General features: G+C 39.3%; 1 protein-coding gene across 2 annotated transcripts in view; it reads right to left on the bottom strand.

Moving 5' to 3' along the window:
- The window catches only part of nkain2 (sodium/potassium transporting ATPase interacting 2), a 113,436-nt gene extending 94,172 nt beyond the window's left edge, over positions 1 to 19,264 (bottom strand). Inside the window, exon 1 of one of the 2 annotated variants that reach the window (XM_085431571.1) lies at positions 17,781 to 19,264. In XM_085431571.1, coding sequence (XP_085287697.1) covers positions 17,781 to 17,834 — 54 coding nt within the window. In that variant the 5' untranslated portion in view covers positions 17,835 to 19,264. The remainder of the gene's footprint in view (positions 1 to 17,780) is intronic. The other variant, XM_085431570.1, reaches the window with a different exon arrangement.
- Positions 19,265 to 26,032: the final 6,768 nt, after the last annotated feature.

Below are 26,032 nucleotides of genomic sequence, written 5' to 3'. Positions count from 1 at the left end.
AGAGTTACTGTAGGAAAATGATACATATCCTTGACTTGTATTTAGATCATAACACTGAACTTTTGCTTAAAGATGAACTTGCAGGTTAGTTTTTCTTGAAAATAAAAAGTTAAAAAGTTAATTAAGTTCTACACATTATACAGCACAAAGACAGTAAAATTCAGATGATGTTCTATGATATCACGTATGGTTGTAGGCCATGCGTTATTAGTAAATGGCCATTTTTGTTATCTCCTAACACAACATTAGCTCGGTTAGGAGGCCTGCACCAAAAACCTCATTGTGGCTGCTTTGGTTAGTAGCAGACTGCTGTGGTCACTGATAGTTTACTCATTAGCAACAGCCAATGAGTAAACTTGCCTCCTCCCGATGACATACAAAGACAGGCAGGCACATAGTCCCTCCCCTCACTAACAAGTAACAACACTGAACACTTTAGGAGGAATTTCCCAAAGTCAGTAAAGCTCCCATTTTAACAACACTGAAGTATTAAACCATTATCATAAATGCTAACCTGACCAGTGAACGTGGTAACATTAGCCATTTCACTATTAGCAATTACATGGTAGCAAGTTTAGCTGTCTGTTATCATTAACATAATGCCTAGCGGGCTGCAGTTAGATAAGAGCAGAATACTTATTGCACGCTGCTAGAATTTTGTGCCGTGACAGAACGGATTACGGACACGTGAAGAACCTGGCAGATTGCTGGCTGTGCAGAGCAGCGGGGTAACTGTAGATGAACTGAGCAGAGTCCAGAGTGTGGAGAACTAATCCGAGCAAATAACGAGTGAAATCCAGAGCAGAGCTGAGGATGTGAAGAGCTGCAGAGTGATGTGAAGCAGTGAGAACAGTGAAACAGGCTGCAGGCAGATGTGGACGAGATGAAAAAGTTAACTTTTCTACTTAACTTATTAAAATGGGTTTCTTTTTTTGTTGAAGCCAGCTGTGAGGTTTTTCACAGTGAGCGCAATGAGAGTAACTTTTCCATAATGCTGCATTCATTAAATGATTTAGACGTTAGGTATTGTGTTATTTTACCTTTACACTCTGTGTGTAATGATCTGTTTTTTGTAAAACGAATAAAACCTCTAAACTCAATCCTGACTACTTATTTTGTTTAAGCTAAGTTAAGATGTGACTTCTTTGCCATTACTTCTGTTCTTACAGAATGGGATCAAAAGTTTCCCCATAGTATCGAAAATGGTATCGAGCATCTAGTATTTTCATAGGTATCAGTATCGAATTTGACATTCTAATATCGTGACAACCAGCAACCACTCACCTACCAGTTGGCACTCAGTTTGTGTAACATGAGAACCAAGCTCTGAGTTTTTTTTAATGCATATATAAACTTTTTTTCAGAATAATCTAGGTATTGTTTAACTTTCTTATAATTTTATTTACTGAGGTTGCCAACCTGCTAGTCGGTCTTTAATTGGAATCCTGACTGCATGACTTTTAATTCTATGATAATATTTCTACTCTGATTACTGCTTTTATTTATTTCCTCCACCCCTGCTCTTAGTAATACTTACTGATTACTCACATTTAAATACATTATCTAGTCGGGTGTACAGAGTAGCATGAAGGGCCTTAAAGTGCTTGATTTTATTCTTAAATATAAGTTTAGTAAGCCTTATTACTATTAGAGTCTCCAGACAGTATCTGCTCCATTATAACAAAGTCAATGCACAACATATTTGGCTTTCTGTCTGCCATCTATGGTCTTTACTAATAACTCTGCACTATTAAAAGGTCTATTCATTCCTTAATCATCTGTTCATCCATATATCTTGGGTATCCATACATCATCGATCCATCCTCTCTTGTTATCATCTGTTCTTCCCCTCCTGCCCCAACTCATCTCTCTCTCTGCCCTCTCTACATCTATTCATTCATCCAAATCTCAATCCCTCCATCCCAATATCGATCCATGCACACAAACATTCATCTATCCACTATGAATATATCTATCCAACCATCCTTCCTTCCTGCTCTCCCTCCTTCCTCCCTTGGCTCCTTATCCCAGTCGAAAGGCTTCTACAGCAAGACTTAACACGCTCCACTACCTCCCCGTCCCTGCATGTGAACACACACACACACACACACACACACACACACACACACACACAAAGGCAGTCCCTACAGGATGCAGACTCAAAGACACACAGACATCGTTTTCACAGCTCCCTGAGCAACTCAAATGGCCTGGGAGACTCTGCAGAGCAGCAACAGAGAGAATAAAAGAGAGAGTGAGCTTGAGAGAAAGATTGAGAGACGCAGAGAGAAAAATTACAAGACAACAAGGCCAACAATGACACAGAGAAAGAAAAGAGTGAAACAGCATAAGAAACCAGAGGAAAGACAAATGGTGGATATGATAAAAGAAGACGTAGCAGAGGTTTAGCTGCAGCCGATAAGATAAAGCTTTCAGGCAATATAACAAGATGTTTTATCAGAAGTAGGTTTGTTGCTGTTGAAAGGATGGTTACATTGTTGGTAGAAAGAGAATTCGCTTCTGTAGAAAGAAGAAAACAGCTAAATTGAATTTTCATCACTTCCTTCTTGTAACTGATTTTTTACCTTTTTTCATCTAAATATTGAGCGCTGATAACTCTAGTTTCTTCTGTGCAGAGCAACTTCGCCCAAAATCCATTAGACTCGACCAAATACCAATGTCACTCCGAAAATATGGTTGTTTTCTCTCCAAATAGCAGTTCTTAATCTGACACCGGTCGTATCTCCACATTATAATTATGTGAAATGAAGCTGGAAGCATTGCTCTGCAGCCGCTCGCCATTATAATTCAAGCACTCCTTTGATGTAATAAGATCAAAACGACTGCGCAGGCGGAATATCAGGATTCACGGTAACAACAATAGCAACAACTACATCAACAGGATATGAGTTCTCTGAGAACAATGGGGAGCGTTTCACCTTGAGGGGTAAATAACGATCCCGGAGCAGCAACGAGCAGAAAGTCAGCAGCACAATAATTTGGAGCGCTTTAAAATGAAGCACAGAGAAGCAAGTGTCTGTGGCGGCCTGTCTGTCTGCCTGAGTGTAAATATTGAGGCTGCAGTATCTGACCAAACACCATCTCGGCTCATCCGTCAGCGGTGGTCGTGCACAAGGTCAGCTTCCAGCGCCGTCGATACGGATCTTGGCAGCTCAGCAGGCACGCCCGCCTGTGATATCGCTCGCTCAAATCCAGTACATGACCTTTGTTGCCTGTCGTCGCCTCACTTTCCTCTTGCTCGCCACTGCTTAGTGTCGATATGAAACCGGCGGCAATTTTCAAAGATAGGGTCAGGACTCAGGAGTATGATGCAGGGAGATTGAAATTGGCCACCAGATTGCTCTGAAGAAACAACAGCAATCCAATATAACTGGCTGCAGTGGCCTTCATGGTGTTTTCCACAGCTGCAATTTAAGATGAAAGGTTTGGACAATTACTTTGAAAATCTAGATCTATAAGTGCACTCGCTAATGTTCTGCATTAAAGGAAGCTTTCAAGGATTCTAAACATTATTCACCATTTGTTGTTTTTCCTCATGCGCTAAAGGAACTAATTTGTTTGCCGAGGAGTGATGTGAATAAATATCATTGCAGACTAGTTTCGTGCTCAGCTAGGGCTGCTCAATTAATCGAATTTTAATCACGATTACGATCTGGGCTTTCAACGATCATTAAAAATAACTGAGCCGATTATTAGCCCCTCCCTCATTTATCCGCGACACCTTAAAGGCCGGTCCGTGAAAATATTGTCGGGCATAAACTGGTCCGTGGCGCAAAAAAGGTTGGAGACCGCTGATTAAGAGGACCCGAGGGAAGCTCGGAAAGCTAAGCAGAAGTTATTTGGAGAGGAGAGTGACTGCCGTTGGATGAAAAGAGAGGTAAAAAAAAAAAAAAACTTCAGTGGTGTTGCACACTATTTTATATTATTTTTTAAAGTCATTGTTAACCCTTTAAATCCGGTCAGAGCAGCACGCTCCGTTTTGTGTAACTACTTTTAAATCCCTGTAGAATCTGAACCACGTAAGCTAGCGCAATAATTTGTTTTGCATATGAAACCGGAGGAGTTGTACTTACAACTTATGCCATCAGCTTGTCCTCGGTCACGGTTTCCTTCCACATATAGCTTTGCAAAAATTGCATAAAAAGCGCTTGCAGGAACAAAAACATAATATTCCAGAAACACGCTTTGCCGATCCGATCAGCTGTTCGTAACACTTCCCACAGTGAAACAGATGTCAGCACGAACTGTCTCATGTCCGCCATTTCCTGGCCGAAACCGGAAGTGACGCCATTTTCGCGGAAATGTAGTTTTTTACTTGTAGACCTTAAAAACCTCTACTGGTCATGTTTGACTTTTCTGAATAGTTTCTGGGATGCTTAGAACTCGAATTGCACAGCTGGAAATAGTTTATTTTGATGCACCTGCTGTTTTCTTTGCAAATTTGCATCATAGGATTGTTTTTTTTGTTTTACCTGCAGTGTATATAAAAATTGGTGTATCTCCAAAATAAAACTATGAAGACACTCAAAATAAATTTCCTGTTGTTGTAAACTATTTTTTGCAACTTTTTTGTATTTAAAGTTTTGAAGGATAAGCCTCTTAAATTTCTCCAAGTAGAAATATATGTAAAAAAACAAAACAAAAACGATTTTCAATTTTTTTGTAGTTTATTGCACTTTTTTGCAATTAATGTAGTTACTATGGACTTAATGCATACATATTATTAAAATATGGGCTATAACAGTTATTTAGCAACTTGAAATGCTCCCACAAATGGCACTACAACATGTAAAAAAATAATATAAGCTCTGGCGGACTTGGTTCTATAGTAGGTCTTAAAGGGTTAAATAAATATCGTCAAATAATCGCGATCTCAATTTCAGTGAAAATAATCGTGATTATCATTTTTGCCATAATCGAGCAGCCCTATGCTCAGCAGTGAGCCACTGTGAACTTTGCTGTTCCTCGCATTATCTTTGATACATTGCCTCTGTCTTTCTTGTATTGTGTATGAAATAATCACCTCTGGTTTTAAAAAGGAAAAACCTGGAATTAAAATGTATGTTTCAAGGGAAACAGTGCACACTAAGGACTTTCAGTTAGAGAGTTTCCAATCATTCTCCCCACAGACAATAATAGCTGACTCACAGATGGAGTGTTTCTTTGTCTTGGATGACTATGAAATTCTCTGGCTCAAATCATCAAGTAGAAAAGCTACATCAATTAAGCTAAATCAAGCAAGAAAAAAAAATCAATGAGGCAAACGTGTACAAAATATATATATAATTGGAGCACCAAGAGATGTACAGTTTCCAACTTTAGGTTTGTCATATTCAAGTGCCACCAAATAGCTTTTTTCCTCTCCACATGATTTTTTATTACCAAAGAACTTTGGAAAAAAGCATCTAATTCTGGCCAGTTGTGACTGGTTAATGATCAGCAGCGGCTTAGATGAACTGTTGCTAATTTTAGTTCATTAGATGTTCGGCTGGAATGAGCTAAAAATATATTATGGAATCAAGAATCCTGAGTCCAGATGAAATGTTGTGTCGAGCCTCGTAGAGGGTTGTTCAATAAAGACATCTCAATACTGCTGATGAAAACCTGTTTTTTACTGTGAGCAATTATTAATGTGTTTGAAAAAGACACCAAAAGTAAACATGAACAATACAGGATTTTTATGACCAATACCAATATTTGTCATTTAAAGGTCTGATATGCTGATATACTAGCCAATATTTTCTTTCTTTCAGACACACAAACATAAGCAGATTTCCATAAAATTTGTTATGTGCAGTGATTTACGTACTTGTTTACAGTCTACTCGAATGTGCTTGGATGGCCAAACTGCTGAAAACACATGCTTTCCCCAAAATATTAAAACTGAGGCAAGTGTGTTTCTGTGATGAGCACTGTTGATATGAAAAAAAGAAAAATAAGTGAAGAAAAGCAGCATGCTGCCACATGAACGTACACAACAAACCCACCACACAGTGGATTTCAGTTTTGGTTTGCAGCTGTGATTTCACAATATGCGTGTCAGTATCAGTAAGAATATAGAACAAACAATCCAACTGTGTAAGAGTTCAATTTAAAGCCTCCACTGAGCTGTGCAGGAATATAGATTGAGTCAGCTTTTCTAAGTCGAACAAAAAAAAAAATCACTCTTTACTGATGCCATTCTTTCACACTTTCACAGACTTTGTTATGATGACAACGTGAGTTGATACACTATCATTGTGTTGCACTCCTTTTTTAAGCCTCCAAGACATGTTGTGTTCACAACTAAGAGAAGAACCCTGCTTTTTACAATAACATTTTTTTCATATGTATATTTACAAACAGTTTTGGTCAGAAGTTTACATCCATGCATCTTGGTCATGAATGTCATGGTAATTTTAATCATTTTTTTTTTAGCTGTTCTTTTTCTTAATGTTACCACCGGTCAGGGTGGAATGATTTCACAGCATAGTGTGGGAGAAATATTTATTTATTCCCCTGCTGAATTTGTAACTCTGCTCATGTAAAAGAAATGAAAACTCTGTCATTTTATGCTAGTTTTATTTTAACAGAGAGCTTCTGGAATGGCCTTCCCAAAGCTCTGACCTCAATCCTATTGAAAAGCTGGGTCTGTGCTAGGAAACCAATCAATTTAAATGAACTCCACCAATCCTGCCAAGAAGAGTGCTCAAATATCCAGCCAGAATTGTGGCAGAAGCTTGTTGATGGCAACCAAAAATCTCTGGTTGAGGTGCAACTTTCTGAGGGACATTTAACCAAACATCAGTCACAGTGTATATATATATTAGATCCTGTATGGATTACACAAAATCCAAAATAAATTCAAACTTTTATTAATTTATTAAAGGTGTATGCTGTACATTAACCCATTTCACCATAAAAAAAGAACAGTTTAAAATAAATTGTTAAAAATTACCATGACAACAACTTTATATCTCGATATAAATCAAGCTTACTCCAGCTGTCGTAGGGTGAGAGGTGGAGTATACCATGAACAAGTCGCTAGAAATGTTTATGGCCAGTTGGTTATGAGAGTCACTTGCTTTATTAAGCAGCTAAAATCCAACATTTTCGACCGTGCTCACTGGCATAATGACTTTCACAATAAAGTAGGCTGTTGCTTTGTTTTTTGTCATAAGGCATGTTGCAGGAAAAATTGCTTGAGACTCCAACATCTTGCATTGTGCGGCTAAACAATGAGCTGTGCACTGTGTGAGAATGGCGCTGTGATCCGTGATGTCACCTGCCATTTGTGGAAACATGCTTTCGACACAGTTTGCTGCTCTGCTTCTTTATTGGACAAAGTTATTTTGCAATAATTCTGTTTATATGTTTTTGTCCAGCTCTATGACTGAGAAAGTGTTTCTTTCGATTTCTTTTAGAAACACTTTACATCAAGTGGCTATTGAACATCGGACATGACGACGACATTAAATTTCAGCATCATCAGGACTCATCACCTGAATGTTATTTAACAATAACTGGCAGGAATTTGTGCCTGTGTGATGTATTCGCAGTCTGTGGCTGCACCTTGCTCCCACAGGTCTACTAGCATTAGACTCTCATCTAAATCTGGCAATTAATACAGTCTTCGACTTTAATTTAGAAATCCAGCAAAGCCTTCTAAAGCAAGATGCTTAACATGCTAAGGCCTGTTTAAAACAGTATCTACGCATTGTTTTTGTGCTGATATTAGTGTTAGGATTTAGCTCAAAACACAGGTGTGCCTAAGTAGTACATCCTTCCAGAAGATTTAAGTATGACTACAGATACTTTCAGAGGTGTTATAGTTTCTCTGAAGCTGCTAGGGTCCACTTGTGTCCGAGTGATTCATGCTGCTCTGTTTGTATAACTGCGTAGAGTTGTCTGGGGAGACGGGCACTAAAGTACAATGCACCAACTACACAGTCGCTCTTCGAGAAGACTTCAAGTGGACTTCAAAGAAGTATAACAGGAAGGACTACGCCTCTGTGATGCCTGCAGCTGTCTGTGTCTGCAACTGTAACATACAGAGTATAATCCACACTTTCTTCTTGCTATACATGCTGAGTGAGTCTGCATCTCGTGAACTAAGTTTTAATAATGTTTAAAATATTTGCTATTCAGTAAACTAGTAGATGTAGTAGCTTTAGCTTAGAATCTAGACAGAAAGCAGGGCGACATGTTTCAACCTTTCAGAAAATATTTATCAAAAAGAAACATGTAAATAGCATTAAAAGGCTCTTTTATGTTGTCCACGAGACTTCTTCCCTTAAATCAACATAAGCAAAGAGATGAGTGGTAGACCACCACAGAGCACCCACACATTTTTCATTTGGTGTTAGTCCAAACCTTAATGAACTAAACAAATTTTGCAAAATGATGTGCTGTTTGGTGACAGCTATTTAATAGACATCTTTGGCTAATGAATGGCTCCACAAAAATTTGTCCCACATTAACAACCAAATAGAAAATTATAGTCCAGGTGCTCACCACTTGAGTAAAATTACTTTCTTTCTAATTTTCACAGCACTAAAATTCCAGAAGTTAAAATTTCACATTCATTTTGACAACTTCAGTAAAATGTAAGTATGGTGCTGCATCCATCCATTTTCTCAACTGCTTATCGAATTTAGAATTGCAGGGGGGGTGGGGCCTAGCCCAGCTGTCATAGGAGAAGAGGCAGGGTACACCCTGTGTAAGGCAGTTAGGAATGGACCCAAAGATGCAGCGTACAAAGGCAAAACTGGACATGAATGCGGCTTTATTGCTGAATTACCAAATACAATAACTAAGTTAGTCACAGGGTGCCTAATCTGCATCTACTAATAAGATTCAGACCGACAAAATAAGGGGAATGGAGGGAGGAGACAGACACAAGACTAGAAGACACAATACGAAGGTGAGAGACCAGGGACACAGAGCAAGAGAGGGGACCAAGAGAAAACAGAGGAAGCAAACAGACACAGAAACAAGACTGGGGGAACAGACAAATAACTAACAGGAATCCAGAAACAAGAGGACAGGGAACACTTAATAATGAAATACTGAATAACAACAAATACAAAATAATAACTAAAATAAAGATAACAAACTAGAAAAAACTTAAACATTCCCAAAACGCAAAACCCTGGGTCACAGACCAGGTACCACGATACCCTGGATATTTCACAGGGCTAACACAAAGAGACAGACAACCATTCACTCACGCTCACACCTATGGATAATTTAGAATGCATTCCTTTGTGAGTACTGAGTACCTGAGAACTCGGCAAAAACCCACCCAGGAACATGGAGAAAACTCAAAAAGGCCAGAGTCAGGCAGTGAATTTGAACCCAAAACCTTCCTGTTGTGAAGGGACTCTGTTGCTACCTGTTGTTAGCTACAGCTCAAGAATGTGGAGCTCATCAACCTCAGACTACAACTGAGTGGAGAGACAGTTGAATAGGTCAGTAAAGAATGAAGCAAAAAAAACAGATATACTATAGTACATATATACTATAGAAGTACTACACTAGTACAAAAAGTATTATTTATTACTGTATTGAAGAAGGCGGTGGTGAGCCTGCTGGAATTCTGCTGGAACTACTGCAGTGTTACAACAGGCCACCTTGCTTCCGCCTTAAAGTTATTTCTTCATAGCTTAAGCGGTCATTTGGTGTCTAAAGGATGAGCCTTTAAAACAATTAGGCATTTGGTGGATGCAAGTAAGCACAAATGTGAAGATCAATGCTGGAAACAAAGAAAGGGAGAGGTAGATATGCTGGGTGTTAGCGTTTGGCTGTATAGGAGGCGGAGGTTCTAACTGAGTAATTAAAAATATCTGCTTGAACAGAGCTGATCCATTGTCTGACCTAAGATAATTTGTATCACACCACAGTGCAGAGTGCCCTGAAATCTGTTAGTGAGGTTGACTGTCAGTAGCAGTGTAATTATGCTGGGAGAGTTCAGTTACTGCAGATGTAAGTCTTACAGCAGAAAAATTACTTCGGCACGGTTGCAAAAAATACTCACAATATACGCACTATTTCTTAGTACTGGTTGACTGATCTATTGTTTTCCTGTCTGTACCTTCATTATACTGTCTGCACATTAATTGGACTGGGATAGCTTATATAGGTTATTATTAGGGGTGCAACGATACACAAAATTCACGGTTCGGTTCGATTCGATCAGGGTCATTCTTCACATGAAAACCAAAATAGTTCCAAACGCCACATCTGAATGAGGGTGGGGGAGGTTCAATTTGCCATGTTGCAACGAGCTTAGCTTCTGTCTTGCTAGCTTGCGCTGCGCTCAGTGGATCTGCACTGACAGTGCAGCCTAGGTGGAGTAGTCCAACGCAGATCCACTGAGCGCAAAACACAGACAGCATCGTCAGAAGAAAAGTTGATAAAATAAATAAAAAATTTTGTATTGTTCGATACATATGCGTACCGAACCGAAAGCACTGTATCGAACGGTTCAATATCGATACGAGTATTGTTGCACCCCTAGTTGTTATGTATCTGGTAATAATCTGCTAGTTCAAGTGTGTGACTTCAAACAATGCACTCAATCAGACTTTGCATACACAACATGGAACTGACCACTCAGTAGATTAGAAAGAGCAAAAACCTATTGACATACTCGATACCCTATCAAAAGAGTTTAGAAATATGTCACTCTTTGTTAATTCAGTTCAATTCAATTTTATTTTTCATTATATTGTGCCAAATAACAACAACAGTCTCCTCAAGGCACCTCATATTAAAAGGTAAAGACCCTGCAATAATACAGAGAAAACCCCAACAATCACACAATCCCCTATGAGCAAGGACTTGGCAAGAGTGGGAAGGAAAAACTCCCTCATAATAGGAAGAAACCTCCAGGGGGGCGACAGCCATCTGCTGTTGCCACTCGGGGAATGAGGGGAGGAAGACAGGACAAAAGACACACTGTGGAAAAGAGCCAAGCCAGAAATAATAATGAATAATTATTAAATGTAGAGTGATGTGAAAGGAGGTACACCCTGTGTCATGATGCTGTGTAAGGAGTGAGTGGAGATGAAACCCTTAGTGCATCATGGGAAGCCACTATCAGCCTAGGCCTATTGCAGCATAACTAAGGTAAGGTTCAGGGTCACCTGATTCAGACCTAACTGTCAGTTTTATCAAAAAGTAAAGTTTTAAGCCTAAAACGTAACCTTTTGCACACAGCATACCTTCACAGAAAATCACAGAATATGACACTATCATTCATGAATGTATGAGCAATACAGATGCAGCTTGGATTGATCTACAAAGACTGAGATTCAGTGTGGGACTGATTTGGCACACTGAAACTACCTCATCAGATCAGTGAGTGAAGACTTACTTTGTGTTCAGACTATTGAAATACAGTGAATGAGCTGTCAGTCAAGTCCCTGGCCAAGGTGTGATGGCCGCATTCTTGCAAGCAGAGCCAGACAGCGAGAGGAGGTGGAGATAAAGAAATGAAATGGCCAGAAAGACATACACACAGAGGGTGGGCATATATAAAAAGATGGAGACCTGGGGCAAGGGAGACTGACAAATTAGAGAGTGTGAAAAAGAAAGAGCGACAGAAAATCTATAGACTCAGAGCTGAGATTGTGTGTGGCCTTTGTTGAAAGCAGTGTTGTACATAAAGGATAGGAAAGCCTTTTTATCTCGCTGAGTTGCTGCGATGAGGAAGGAGGTCTGAAGATTGTTTGTTGCCAAAGAGCAGAGCTCTGTTCACTTTGAAAACTCAACCCATTCTAAAAGTGGATTTTCTTTAAAATGCTGAAAAAAACCAACAGCGGGAGATGGTGCACACTACAAAATAGTTGCAACTAAAGATCACTAATAAAAAAAAATGGGATATACGATACAATCAAACTGAGTGGGAGAACATTTTTGCCAAATTGCAATGCTGAATTGATATTGACTGTTTATATCAATCTACAAACCAGTTCTGCTGAAGTTATTAAGCCAGCTTCAAGATAAAATGAGTTCTATTAAACTCCCAAAACATCTTGGTTAAGTACTAGTTTCTGAGTTTTGATGGTTACAAAGTCTTTTTTTTTTTCAAACATGTGGTGCACATGCTGAGATACCATTTCTGCATCCATTTTGCAGCTTCTAAAAGGTAAATTATTCAGTATGTCCCTCAGTGGTGGAAATGTCACATGATCGTACTGTCACAGTAAGATAAACACTGCCTCTGATAGCCTACAGTCATTCTCTGCATAACCTCATTCCATATAAAACTGTAGTTGCAAAATTACACAAAAATACATGTGTGTCTGGTCAAATGTTTCAAAAAAAAACTTCAAATGAAATGGGTGTTGTTGGCAGCAAGCTAAAATGGGTATTTCATGCATCATATGACTTTTCTTCCACAGAAAATGATCCCTATGAGCGCCACCCACTCCAGAGATGTTATCAAAATCAAATTGTGATTAAAAATGAAAAAGATGATAAAAAATATACCAGTACTACAATAACTACTGTAAAAAAGACAAGAAATGAATGCTGCAGCAAACCCTAATCTGGTGCTGTAGCACACAGAGCGACATCAACAATCAACAATCAACATTTTAATTCCAATTAAATATTTTATGTCTGATGTCTTGCTCTTTGTTGCTGTTTAATTCTAAGGTGCTGGGACGCACAGCTCAGCTTTGAAAGCGCTGAACGCTTACTGTCCCACAGCCTCATAAAGGAGACATGAAAATAACTTTAGTTTGCCAGGAGATCAAAGTCAAATATTCTTGGTATGTGCCTTAGTATCTGCAATTCCAGTCGTGTAAAAGAGAATTTTTTTTAAGAAAAAGCACTTACCTCAGTTTCTGGGAAAATTTATTTTAGGTTAATGTTCTCCTGTTGTGACAGTCTGAGAGATCAATTACATTTCTCTGGATTACCAGTTATTATCTCACTATAATTGTGCACTACACTGAATTACAAGCCCATCATTTTACTCCATTACCTCAATTCAATTAACGTACACATCAACAACATAATTACCGTTCCATCAACATTAACACCCACCGGCCGACTTCAAAAGCTCGACTGAACCAGCCAATGGTGGGAGGCCACGGTTGCAGTCCTGTTACCCGTCACGCCCTTAGATAATTTAGTCATCACTTCTGTGGCAGCAGCTGATGGTTGCTGTGGGCTGTTATAGCAACATAGACCTGAACCATCGCCACAGGCAGTGAGTCACCAGTGGCATGGCATGTATCTGTGTGTTTATGTTTGTGTGTGTGTGTACTCTATGGCTGTTTTGTTCAATTCAGCTGTATGATCTTCCTCTTATAACACAGCTTGCTCACAGCACCATGAAATCAAGGGATATGAAGCCATCACCTTGGACGTAATTACATTTTACGTTTTTTTTCTTTAGAGGTTGCTTGATTCACTGAGAATATAACCATTTATTCAATCCCCCAAAGTCAATAGTCCCTTTAGCTTTACTTACTAAGTGTGGCTGTGAGGAAAAGAAAGAAAACGATTTAGACTGGCACCGAGCGCTATCAGAAAAGCAGCACACTTTTTTCTTTGAACTAACTGCTGACATTAAATTACACATTACTAATAAAAGCAAGACCAATGAAAACAATCAGGCAAATATATACATTTGGCTGATAGAATCAATTAAACTCTGCACGCTTTGACGTCAGCTGTGAAGTAGACATATCTCCAACCTGGATCATTGATCTCTGCTCAGGTGTGGCGACATCAGCTTTTAGCAATTAACCTAGCTAATGAAGCAGGGGGAAAAACTGCTGCTAGGAGTTACATAAGACATCAGTTCCCCTGCATAAGACACACTGACCAGTCAACCCGATATTGCACCAAAACTTGCAACAGACATGCCGGTCCACTGTTTTTTTTTTACACTTTGGAGAGGCAAAGCGTGAAAAAGACATGGTGGAGCGCTGTGTCTATTACATGTTTTGCCGTGATACTGGGTTGGACCAGTGCTGCTTCCTACTCTACAAGCTCCCCAATTAGGCGGAGGCTCACTTAGCAAAAACAATTACTTCTAACAGGGGGGCGTCTGAGGCAGGGTAAGAGGCTGTCTTTAATCTGTGGTCAATGTGGTTAACTCACAGCAGAGAGGACTGAGAGCAGCATGCCTTCTGGTGAGGGAACCGCAGGAATGAAATATCTTCACATGTATGTCTTTGAAGAGTGGAAATGAGCACTTTTTGTGATGCTTCACGAGCCCTCTGCTCCAATAGCTGCAGATGCTAACCGTGCATGGCCAAGCTGAAACATACAGTAGTGTTAGACCTCCAGCTCATCAGCTGGCTTAGCTATTACAACGGTTAACAGAGCAAAACATGTTGTTGACTATGGCATAGCATTAGTTCCACCGCATTAGATACAATGACTATCTCTGTGACAGCATCTCATTCACAAGCACTCTCTCTCTCTCTCTCTCTCTCTCACACACACACAGAGTCACTCGTGGCCTTTATTTCACACAGGGAAATACACAGCATCCCCATTTACAGCACAGTGGTGTGTTTCTTCGCGTACAGTGTGTGCACCGCATTTGGTAAACTCATCGGCATTCTGCTGCGGGCGTGTTCACTTACAGAACTGTCTTTATTTGAATGGAAACGAGCAGAGCAACGTCCTATTTCACAGCACAATAGGCCTACAAGCACACGCTCGCTCAAAGAGGGTCATGCACATAATATCTTTATGGTAAATTGGATAGGTTTTTTTTCTCTATATTTTCCTTTTGTATTGAAAACAGAGTGCTTCGTGCTGCCGCTAACAGCTTCCTATTCATCATCACAATAGCTTTTTACTTTTGCACACAGTCACTGTACATGACTGCAAAGGCTGCAACAGCCAAAGCGTTTCACCTCATGTTTATGCATTTCTGTTCACATGCGTGTTCACTGTCCCATTCTATATCATAGCCTGTCTTTGGCTACCATACACGCGGCAGACAAAAGCTCCACAGCGAGATCCTCTAACAGCAACATTTCATAAATCTTTAGAAAATGCAGGATTTATTCTGTGATGAGTGGTACCGCTTTGCCTAAAGGGAATGATTTCCTTTATTTCCCCGGGTTAGCGTCTGGAGAATCTTTGCCTGGAATTATTGCTCTGCTGTGGCTGTTAGTCTTATAGCTACTATGTACAGTAGCAATAATAATCCTTTAGTATAAAATGTAGCTAGAATGAGCAGCTTAAATATAACAGTATTAGAAAGAAAAGTAAAGGCATCTACTTTCCCACAACTGGGGATCAATTAAAGGCATGCTCTCAGCTTAAAAAGTCTGTTTGAGGACTTAAAAGGGAGCCATTAGAAACAGCGTTTCTTTTTGTCTTATTCTTAAAGGAACATTTTTTAATTACAATCTCCAAAACTGAACTTTCACCACCAAGCAGCAGCATTTTAACAAGCAAGTGTTTAAATGTTTTAGATGTGTCCTGCTGTCCTTTTTGGAACTGTTTCTATACAAACAGTGCCGTCTTTGCCTCCTCCAGCCGATCTTCACGCACAGTCATCCATGCAGCCCCTTCAAGTAGTTAACGTTCATAAGAGTGAACAACATTTTAGGAGGAATTTCAGAGGTCAGTAAAGCTCCCGTTTTACAGCACTGAATTATTAAACAAGTATTGTGAATGTTAACCTAGCCAGTACAAATGTTGGTGCTACCTGTTTAACTGTTAGCAATTGCCCAATGGCCACATTATGCATCTGAAACCATTAATGCAGCAGCTTGTGGACTGTAGCCAGATAAAAGATGAATATTTCTTGCAGCAGAACGAATACCACACTTCATCCAAAGTTTATCTTTAAATTTTCTTTAATGCTCTTCTTCTACAACAATTAAGTTACTTACATATGGTAGGTATTATGCTGTTGGTTGTACCCTAGGTTTATTATGAGTAATACATATATAAAATACATTTTAACTTCATGGTCTGTAGTGAAATTGTCTAAATAATTTATAAAATAAGTAAAATCTCTAAAATTAATCCTAAATACTTATGTTGTTAAATCAAATTTATAATTGGGGAAATTAGTTGAAAATTAACAAGTTAACTTTTTCAAGATTTTGATCGAGTCTTCACTTCTACAGTTGCACTACTGGGTCAAAACATTGCCTTTGGTTTCAAAAGTGGCATCAAGTATCAAGTATTGTCTTGGGCATCGGTATTGATATTGAAATTCTATTATCGAGTCAACCCTAGTACAAATTGGTATTGGAACGTACAGCCAGGTCCTACTAGAAATTCCTGATTATCTCTTCACCACAACACAGCACTCAGTCACTTACAACATAAAGTTTGTTCACGTTCTTAATGCCCTTCCTGACACCAGCCCTCGGTGGTCTGGAAGGGCATCCAATGTAAAAATCTGCCAAATCAAAGCTGCACAGCTACCTGTTGTGGCGACCCTTTGTGAATAAAGGGAGGAACCAGAAGTAGGATTTAACTGTTTCGCTTGGAAATTCACAATAAATACCTTTAAGCTGCCAAGAGTAACACAGATGCCGTAGGTACAAGAGATGCTTGCAATAACACCAAGTGGAAAAATGTTTACATATCGCTCAACTTTATTGAAAGAGATGCGATGCAAACAGTGGAACGGCCTTACTGAAGAAACAACAGCCTATATTTATATTTCCTATAGTATCCTCCTAACTAAGGTTGGGCAAATAGACTGTATTCTTGTACACACACACACACACACACACACACACACACACACACACACACACACACAGATATAAAACTACAAAATGATAAAAGACAAAATAAAATGCAAAAGCTGGGTTTCCACAGGTAGTTTACAGGAGATTTATGTGTAGTGACTTTATATAGTGGTATACAGAAACCAAGGTGGCAACAAGCTTGTCACAAACTAACCAAAACAAGGCTAAAAAAGCCTGAAAATCTAATCAAATTTAATTAAAAAAAACAAAACAAAAAACGTTAACTGAATTCCAACAATGTTTATTCACATGCTACCTAAAAAAATGTTATCCACTTTGCCTCTTTAATAAGAAATGTCATGATCTACCAGCAGGTCACCCACATTAAACCATTTGGCAGCTCTTGCTGCTTCATTACATCGTTCTGCTCCTGGGAAAAAATTTCCTCATATTATGCAGAAGCTACAAGACAGAACTAATAAAACTGTTTGTGCTGCTCCTCACACTTCCTCACATGTATGCCCACATACACACCTACAGACCATCCCTCCTCCCAGTTGTCTTGCCTGGCACCAGTTTCCACTGACACAGATGGTGTAAAAGAGAGATACACCGGGAGACAGACAGACACAGAATGGCAGCGTCTGATGCTGCAACCTTATAATGGGTCTTTACCTTCTTTGCTTTACATGTACCTGCTTCATATATCTATCCATCTGCCATCCACCCATACCTCATTTCTCTACAGTGCCTCAATCTATCACTCTCCACCTCCATCAATCCCTCTATATGGACTCTTAGTACAGCCCCAGAGCTCCAGGCAACAGTATTCATCTATTCAGTCCTCATATTCGTCATTCAACATCATTCCTTGTATCATGACCTTTTATTAACTTCTGAAATGTGACCTTTGAGTAATCCATCTCTCCCTCTCTCCAGCCACCCACCTCTCCTCCTGCTCCACCTCCAGATAAAGATGCCTTTTTTTCTTCTTTCCCATCAGAACCTGTCTGTTTGTGGAGCTTTTCAAAGATTTAACCCAGACTTTCCTCCCCTTACAGGATCAATAGTAACGTAAACACTCACCAGCTGCATGCCACAGATGAAGGCCAAGGTGCACCTGCCACTGCAGCACCCCATGATGTCCTCCTGGCTCTCTCTGGAGGTCCACGTGGAGCAGAAACTCCCCAAGATCTCTCCTTCAAAATCCAAAAGCTCCCAAAGGGCCGTCTGGCTGGCCTCCAGCCCAGGTAGAAGCACTCCCTTCTCGGGCTCAGAGGACAGGGTACCAGCTCCCCCCTTGTACTCTCTGGAGCTGAAGGGAATGAAAGGCAACTACTTAAGCCCGTAACAGTACGTCCTTTGGGGAGGGGGATGATTCAAGTCCACAGAGCTGGATATGTAGATAAACCCTCTCCAAGCCTCAGCAACTGAGGGCACTTTAGTAGCCTGCTAAATCAGCTGCATTTCAATACATGTGACACAAACGAAGTCAGATCCAGCTCCTTCATTCATTCATCCAGCAGAGGTTACAGCGACTTTCCAGTGATTTCTACACAGTTTGCACTTGTCCAGACATCACCTGCGATCACCTCGATTAGTCGCATCATCATCACCATCATCATCACAACGCTGAGCACACTGGAAGTGACACAGTCCAGCACACCAGCAGCAGCCACTTAAAGACACTGAAGGGCTGGGGGGGAAAGAGAGACGGTGAGATTAGATGGATGTATTCCCCTCCAGATTAAATCCCTCGTTTAGTAATCCGATTAAGAGCCACTTGCATTCGTGTGAGTGAAACAGCCTAATTTGTTGTAGGGTGGAGAAAACAAGCGAAAGTGGTCCCTGCCTCTTTTCACACAGGCGAGCTCCTCTCCTCTCAGGGGAAGTAACGGACATGTAGCGGCAACATCCTTCACCAAAAACCGCGTTTTATTTATTTATATATTTATTTCAAATCTCCAACACGTAGGTCCCAAACCTGTCTTATATCTTCCGATAGCTGTGGTGTTTTATCCAGTGAGAAAACGGTCATTGATAAAAATGTTGTGAGGTGTCAACAGCCGCTGGAAGCTGATTTCGGGGGGCGCTTTTTGGCTAATGAGTCCTCCTCCTCCTTCGGTTCATCTCCCCATCAGATCCATGGCACAACTGCTGTCTTGTCAAGCCCGTCAGCCGGTGGTTGTTTCAGTCGGTGCTGTCTCCGTTACTGCCAACGCGTTTATACAATGTTTTTTTTAAAAAACAAAAACAAAAACAAGAAAACAGAAGAGCATGTCCAAATTTCATACACAGAGGGAAGGGGTAAATTTTCAGGTCGAGGTAAGTCTCCAAACGTAAAGCATAGTGTGTGGTGTGAGCGGGGAAAAAACGGCTAAGTTTAGTTGGTCGTCTCGGGGTTGTCTTCAAGGAGTGAACAGGGGAGACAATGAGAACCGGGATGGACCAACGGACCGAGAGAGACAGCCGAGAGAGGAGCGTCTCCCGCCTGCCATCTGTCAAGTCAAATACCTCGGTACAGTGGTGCTGTTCCGGTGGGGATTTTCAAAATAAAAGCGAACAGGATTGGAAAAACTTTCACTTGCCATTAATTAAGTACACGTAGTTATTACCAGGTTGGCCTCTCTCTTGCTTTTAGTACTACCTTAATTCTCCACAGATTCAAAAAGGTGCTGAAAACGTTCATCAGATTGGGTCTGGATTGACATGATAGCATCACAGACCTGCTGCACATCCATGACTTGAAGCTGCAGTTTGAAATGATTTGAGCTTAGTGGCATGATGATTTGTCCTGTTGGAAGCAGCCATCAAGAGATGGGTGCACTGTGGTCATAAAGGGATGGGCCTGGTCGGAGACAAATACTTACTTACAATACTTAAGATGGTCAGTTAATTTAAGTTACTTTAAATCATCTTTCTAATAACTGCCGCAATGATCAAAAAAGCAAAAGCACAGTTTAAATGCAAACAGCATAGCAAATATCAGACTACACTGGTAACAGTTTAAGTGTAGCAAACAGCGCAAAGCAAACAGTATCTTAGTGTGTGCTAAGTGATGTAAGGGTGCAGGGTTCAGTTTAAACTGTTTACTGTCTGTCCTTCACATTACCTATTCCCAACCTTTAACCTGCATACTCAGCAGTTTACAGAGTGCATCACAGTTACACTAGACATGAAAGACATTTCAATTCCTTTAATTTTAAATATGTTTATATTGTCTATCCTGTAAAATAGTCAGATGTCTATTCATATTAATGTACAGAATTCACCTGCTTGCTGCTACTACTGCACATTCACCCAATGTATATACTACATATATATATATATATATATATATATATATATATATATATATATATATATATATATATATATATATATATATATATATATATATATATATATAATGTTCTTCCTCTACACCCCCCCCAATTTTTTTGCACATGTCGAGGAGCGTGTCAGGCTACATTTCACTGTGTGTTATACTTGTATAACTATGCATGTGACAAATAAAGAACCTTGAACCTTGAACCTGAAAGTGTTTTTACTATAAAGCAGGTGGAGTACCACGCTGCTATCAGGGCTAATAGCACTTTATAATATTCTCGCGACTAAGGGTGTAATTCCCCAAGAATTAACTGGAAATTTTATGTATTTTCTGATGTAATTATATTTACCTGCAAATACTTACCAGTATATACACTAAAATAAGTAGGTAACGTATCAAGTATTTCCAAGAAAGAGCAAATAATGATACTGCAAGTAATTTCAAAAATGGTAAATGGTAAATAACATCTGGCTAATTTAGTATAAAAACAAATTTTCCCATCTTGTATTGTAAATATGCTGTATTATGAAGTGGCTTCACTTTGCTTTTATTTGCATATTTATTGTACATCATACTGATGTGCATCATGGATGTTGCACTATTCAACTGACCTTTTATATCACATATAAAATGTTGTAAGGACTGATCTTCCTTTCCTCCTTATAAGGATATAAAAAATTAACACCAGCATGCATTGGGCATAGGTATAGGACCATTTGATCTTATAAAGACAGATCCAAGTGAGATTTGATTTTCTTCTTTCACAACAGTTCAACAGCTGTGGGAAAAAGAAAACAAAAAAATAAACAACAAAAAAAGAAAGTCCCTTAAAATGCAATGTATTAATTATTACCCCCCCCCCCCCCCCCTATTCTATTGAATATACTGCTAAGTATTTGTAGGTAAATTAAAAAAAAATGGGATAGTTTGTGCAGTGACCTGCAAGAACTTTTTTCAGCAATTTTACACATTCATCATGTAGAAAAGCTGAGATATGCTGTTGAAGCTGCACTTCTTTACCCTACATTAAGGTACCTTATTAAATGTGCAGTTAAACGCCTTTACGCTGACAGAAAGTGGAGTTTCACTCGTCTTGCATGCTTAAGATCAAAGGGGGCTGCGTGTGACCTTCTTTTTAAAATGACTTTGACTTCCCTGCTCTACGATAACAGGGATGATACATTATAATACAGTACCTGTGATAGTGTCGACATTAACTACTTTTAATCAGCTTCAGTCAGTCCAAAATTTAAAACCAGTATAGTGTTTACAGTGGCATGTTTTTAAGCACACAATGCGTACTGTATGCGGAAGGTCTCTTCCGCGTACAGTACGCATTATAATAATAATTATTATTATTTTATAATAATAAAATATTTTTATATTTTAAAAGTTGAAATCATTCAAGCAAATTTTGCTTAGTACAACAAATTTCAGTGCATTAGGTGTTCCCGTTTTTAAACATTGGTTTTATTTATTGGACTTTTATTTTGAAGGCAGCCTAAGCCATCCTGCCGCCGTGCTGTATCTGAGCCCGGCGGACTTGATGAGGCTGATGTTCTGCTCGGCAGGGGAGCGGCGCGGTTCTTTCACTCCCTGAAACACAAACATGTAGAGAGAGACGTAGCCCTGGTCGGTGTGCAGCTGCTCATGAGCATGGCCTTTAACCATCATCGTGAATCTCTCTCTCTCTCAGTCGGCTGTCCTCTCTGAGCTGTCAAGATAATCATTTTATCCTCATTTTTCATTCACTTAATTGAAGTCTGAATGGTTTTCTGATAACCTGCTATTAAGTCTAAACATTTTAAAGAGGAGGGGGAAATGGTGTAGCTTATTAAAATAACTCGCAAATATCTATAAATTGTTGGAAAGAGCCTTGGGTGAACACTTTGGAGGGTTATTGTCTAATTTATAAATGACACTTAGTTTCTGCTCAGCGGCTCTGTGTTGTTTTCACAGTGCCTGTGCAATCCAGCAGAAGCTTTCCAGCTACCAACTGCAGCCAAATGAAGCTTCAAGAAGCTCCTCGAAATAAGCAGTTTGTTCCTAATTAAAGACTTATAGAATCTGTGTGTGTACATGTGTGTGTGTGCGTGTGTTGTGGGGTCGCTTGTGCCACGCCTATAAAATGGCCAGCAGTTTAAGCGGACACAGAGGTGGAGAGGCTATCACTCCTTTTGCTAGACAACATAATGGCCCGCTTTCCCCTCACCATCAATCTCTGTCACAGTCTGCCCCTCCCACACGCACCCAAAACAACACACACATCCAGGTACACACCAAGCATGCACAAACAAATGCAAACACACACTCGTTCCAGCCACACGCAGTGGGACAGGAGTTTAATTATGCCTCTAATCTTGAGTGACAGTAGCATGTATAATGGCTGACTCCCTGGGGCCATGTGTCGAGGCATCCACCCATTCATCCACCCAGCCCTCCTTCTATTTATCATTTACTTACTTAGTCATCCATCACTCCATCCACCAATATTTCCACTCAGGTTCTCGCTTATAGTCAGCCTCCTTTTTCTTAACCACTCCCAGCTCCTTCTCAACCTTTCCTTGTGCCTTTTCTGAGGCCTTTGTAGAAGTCAGCTTTCCTAATTCTCCCTGTCACACATCATCTGCTCTTTAGAAAAGCCTTCTGGACGGGGTCAGTTGGGCCTGTACCCACAGAGGCTCTGACCACTGAAAGCGAGGCCCCGTGTGGTTCAGGGGTGAGTAAATAACAAATCTCCCCTGCGCGTGTGTACACATCTTATATGTGATTTTAGCAGATATGGGAGGTAAGAGTAAAGTCTGAAATGAGGAGCTGTGAAATAGTTAATCCAGAGATAAATTACAAATTCATCAGCAAGCGATTATTTGCAGAAACTGTGGAAAAACAGGAAGAAAACCCCCCCCCAACAGATTCCAGCTCATTAAATATGAATATTTTCTGGTGTTCTTTGTTGTCTCTGATTGGAAATGAGATATCTTGGGGTTTTAAACCTCCAAACAAAACAAGAGGCATCATTTGATTAAGCAAAAAATAATCTGAAGATTAAACCTTAATGAAGAAAAACAAAATCATCAGACTTTAACTACGGGAAAAGGCCAATTTTGCTGTGAAAAAGTCTGCATGACTTTTTTCCTCAAAACTGAAAAGCAAGAACAATTGTGAGTTGAATTTAATTTTATGGTTTGGTAAACGAAATATTGCAAGGATATCTTGCCCATGTTGGCAGAAAGATTTCATTTGTTTTTCAAGATTTCTTGCTGTTTCAGAGAGGGTAATCAATCGTATGGAAAATAAAATTCATTGGACTGTGTGGTGTTTACCCACTGATCAGGTTCCAGCTTTCCTTCCATCAGTCTATCTGGATTCAGTGAAATAGTGGGTTTAAACTTCAAAAGAAACCACACACACAAAAAGAAGGAAATCAAGAAGAAGAGGAGGACAAAAAGCAAGCATAACAACGCTAATTTAAAAGAAGTGCAGACACAGATGTGTTAGATAGCACCTTGCACCCTGTCTGTTGGAGAAAATTGAGTACACATCACCCAAACTGTGCGGGTACGGTTGTGAAGTAGTATTTATGCTAATGCACTTACTGTGGTACTACCTTCTTGTTAGACAGCTTTGGTTGGATATTACTGAAAACTTGTCATGTGGTGATCAAACCTCGTCCACTGGGGGGGAAAAAAACTGCATATATTGTTATAGCACTAGTCTTCCTGCCAAAAAAGTTATTTTAATGAAGAAGAGGCAAACAAAAGGATTTCAGTTTGGACTTCAAGAGTTGTTATCAGTGGAAGAGTCCCCAGAGCCCTTTAGTTCATCTCCAGTAATTCCCTGTAACTGCGATAAAAACCAAATGATAATGGAAATTGTTTTTAAACATTTTTTTAGTTTTATTTGTCATAGCATTAGTAAGTCTTTACATTCTCCAGTTTTAAAAATGTGTGACATAGCCTTTGTCTGCCGCCTGGTGTCTTATCCTCTTAGTTTTTATTAAAGCTTCACTGTCAGGGGCTAGCATGGATGAATAGACATCCGTGACTAGTCCTGAGTCTCCTTAGATATGGATTTGAAATCCAAATAAACAAATGTCACCACAAAAAATACAGTATTTTACCATTTTGGGCAGATTTTTATGCTTTTAATCAACACTGCTGGATTACTGGTATTCTGCTTCAGGACTTCAGTGAAAAATTAAATTGAAAGTGGCCTGTTTTTATTTATTTATCTTTAACTTATATCACTTTTAAAGCTATTGGGCTGTCGTTCGGTTTCTTTATATGTTCTTTATATGTTCTTTATATGTTATTATTTTATCAAAGCAAAGCAAAGCTTTTAATTTGATTCATTTGTACTTGAAAAGATAAGATTCATAATGCTGGTTGGTTTTAAAGTAAGCCTTAGCATTTTAATAAATACTTTTCACCACCTGAACAACTTAATTGTTCAGTTTCTTTGTTAAAAAACATTATTTTAATTCTAGTTCTATACTTAAATAATGCATCAAAGACTGTGATGAAAGGGGAGAATTATTTGCACAGTTTTGATGGGCTAATTTATACCTATTAGGCTTTGCCATCTTCATCAAAAGGTTGAAATATGTTTTGCAGCTACATGCAAATTTGTTTGTTGGAAACATTGCTCAAATATAGCTCCTTTGATATAAAAGGTTGCTGAACCCTGTGATAAATGAGGATGCAGTAGGAGAAATAATTATTTGAAGTAAGTTTGCTCACTTCCAAAGGAATGAACAGTCTCTAATTTTAATGGTAGTTTCATTTTAATGGAGAGACATAATATCAAACAAAAATTAAGAAGAAACACATTGCAGGAAGTTATAAACTGCGTGTCATTGAGTGAAATAAGTGCTTGATCTCTGTAATCTGATTACAATCAGCTGATTACAGATACTAATGATCCCAACTTGTCATTTGTATACAGTACATCTGTCCACTATCATGCAAAACCAAATGACCACAAAGAACACCATCCTGGGAGGGAAGCGTGGAGCTGGAAACATCATGCTTTGGGGTGTTTTTTATGTTAAGGGTACAGGATGACTTCACCAAATTAAAGGGCCAATGAACAGGGCCATTTATTGTAAAATCTTGGATGAGAAAATTGGGCTCCTTCCCTCAGCCAGAACCCTGAAGATGGGTCGTAGATGGATCTTCCAGGATGGCAATGACCCAAAACATGCCGCTGAGATTTTGTTGGTTTTGTCCTTTTGTCTCTTAGATCTTGTCAAAAGGAAGCGTAAACAGATTATGGCTCAGGGGATGGGAAGCTCATCTGTAACCGGAAGAGCAAGGGGATTGAACCCCCTGCTCTCTCTGTCCTGGTCGGTGTGTCCTTGGGCAAGACACTTTACCCTTCCGCCTACTGGTGATGGCCAGAGGGGCCAGAGGGGCCGATGGCGCGATATGGCAGCCTTGCTTCTGTCAGTCTGCCCCAGGGCAGCTGTGGCTACAACTGTAGCTGCCTCCACCAGTGTGTGAATGTGAGAGTGAATGAATAGTGGCATTGTACAGCGCTTTGGGTGCCTAGAAAAGCGCTATATAAATGCAATCCATTATTATTATTATTATTATTATTATTATTATTATTATTATTATTATTATTATTATTATTATTATTATTATTACTGCACCTTTTCAAATTCAAATTCAAATTTATTTGTCACGTACACAGTCATACACAGTACGATATGTAGTGAAATGCTTGGACAACTGCTCGTGACCTAAAGAAAACAAAAAAGGAAAAGGCTATGAATAAGATAGGAAATAAATATGAAAAATTAAAAAGGGTAAATTTAACTAAGAAGGAATAAAATATAAATTAAGGTTAAAAATGAAATAACTGTACAACACAAATTAGAATGAAGGGTAAATTTAACTGGGAAGGAATAAGATAAAATATATAAATTAAAGTTGAAAATAAAATAACTGTACAACAAAATACACAATACACACTTTTTTTATTACATTCATGACAATTTCCACTA

Source organism: Copadichromis virginalis, linkage group LG15 (genome assembly GCF_057382275.1).
Source record: "Copadichromis virginalis isolate Kocher_CV1m ecotype Utaka linkage group LG15, C_Virginalis_male_GT1.1, whole genome shotgun sequence".
Lineage (NCBI taxonomy): Eukaryota > Metazoa > Chordata > Actinopteri > Cichliformes > Cichlidae > Copadichromis > Copadichromis virginalis.
The sequence above is the reverse complement of the archived record's forward strand: the minus strand, read 5'-3'. Positions and strand labels throughout refer to the sequence as shown.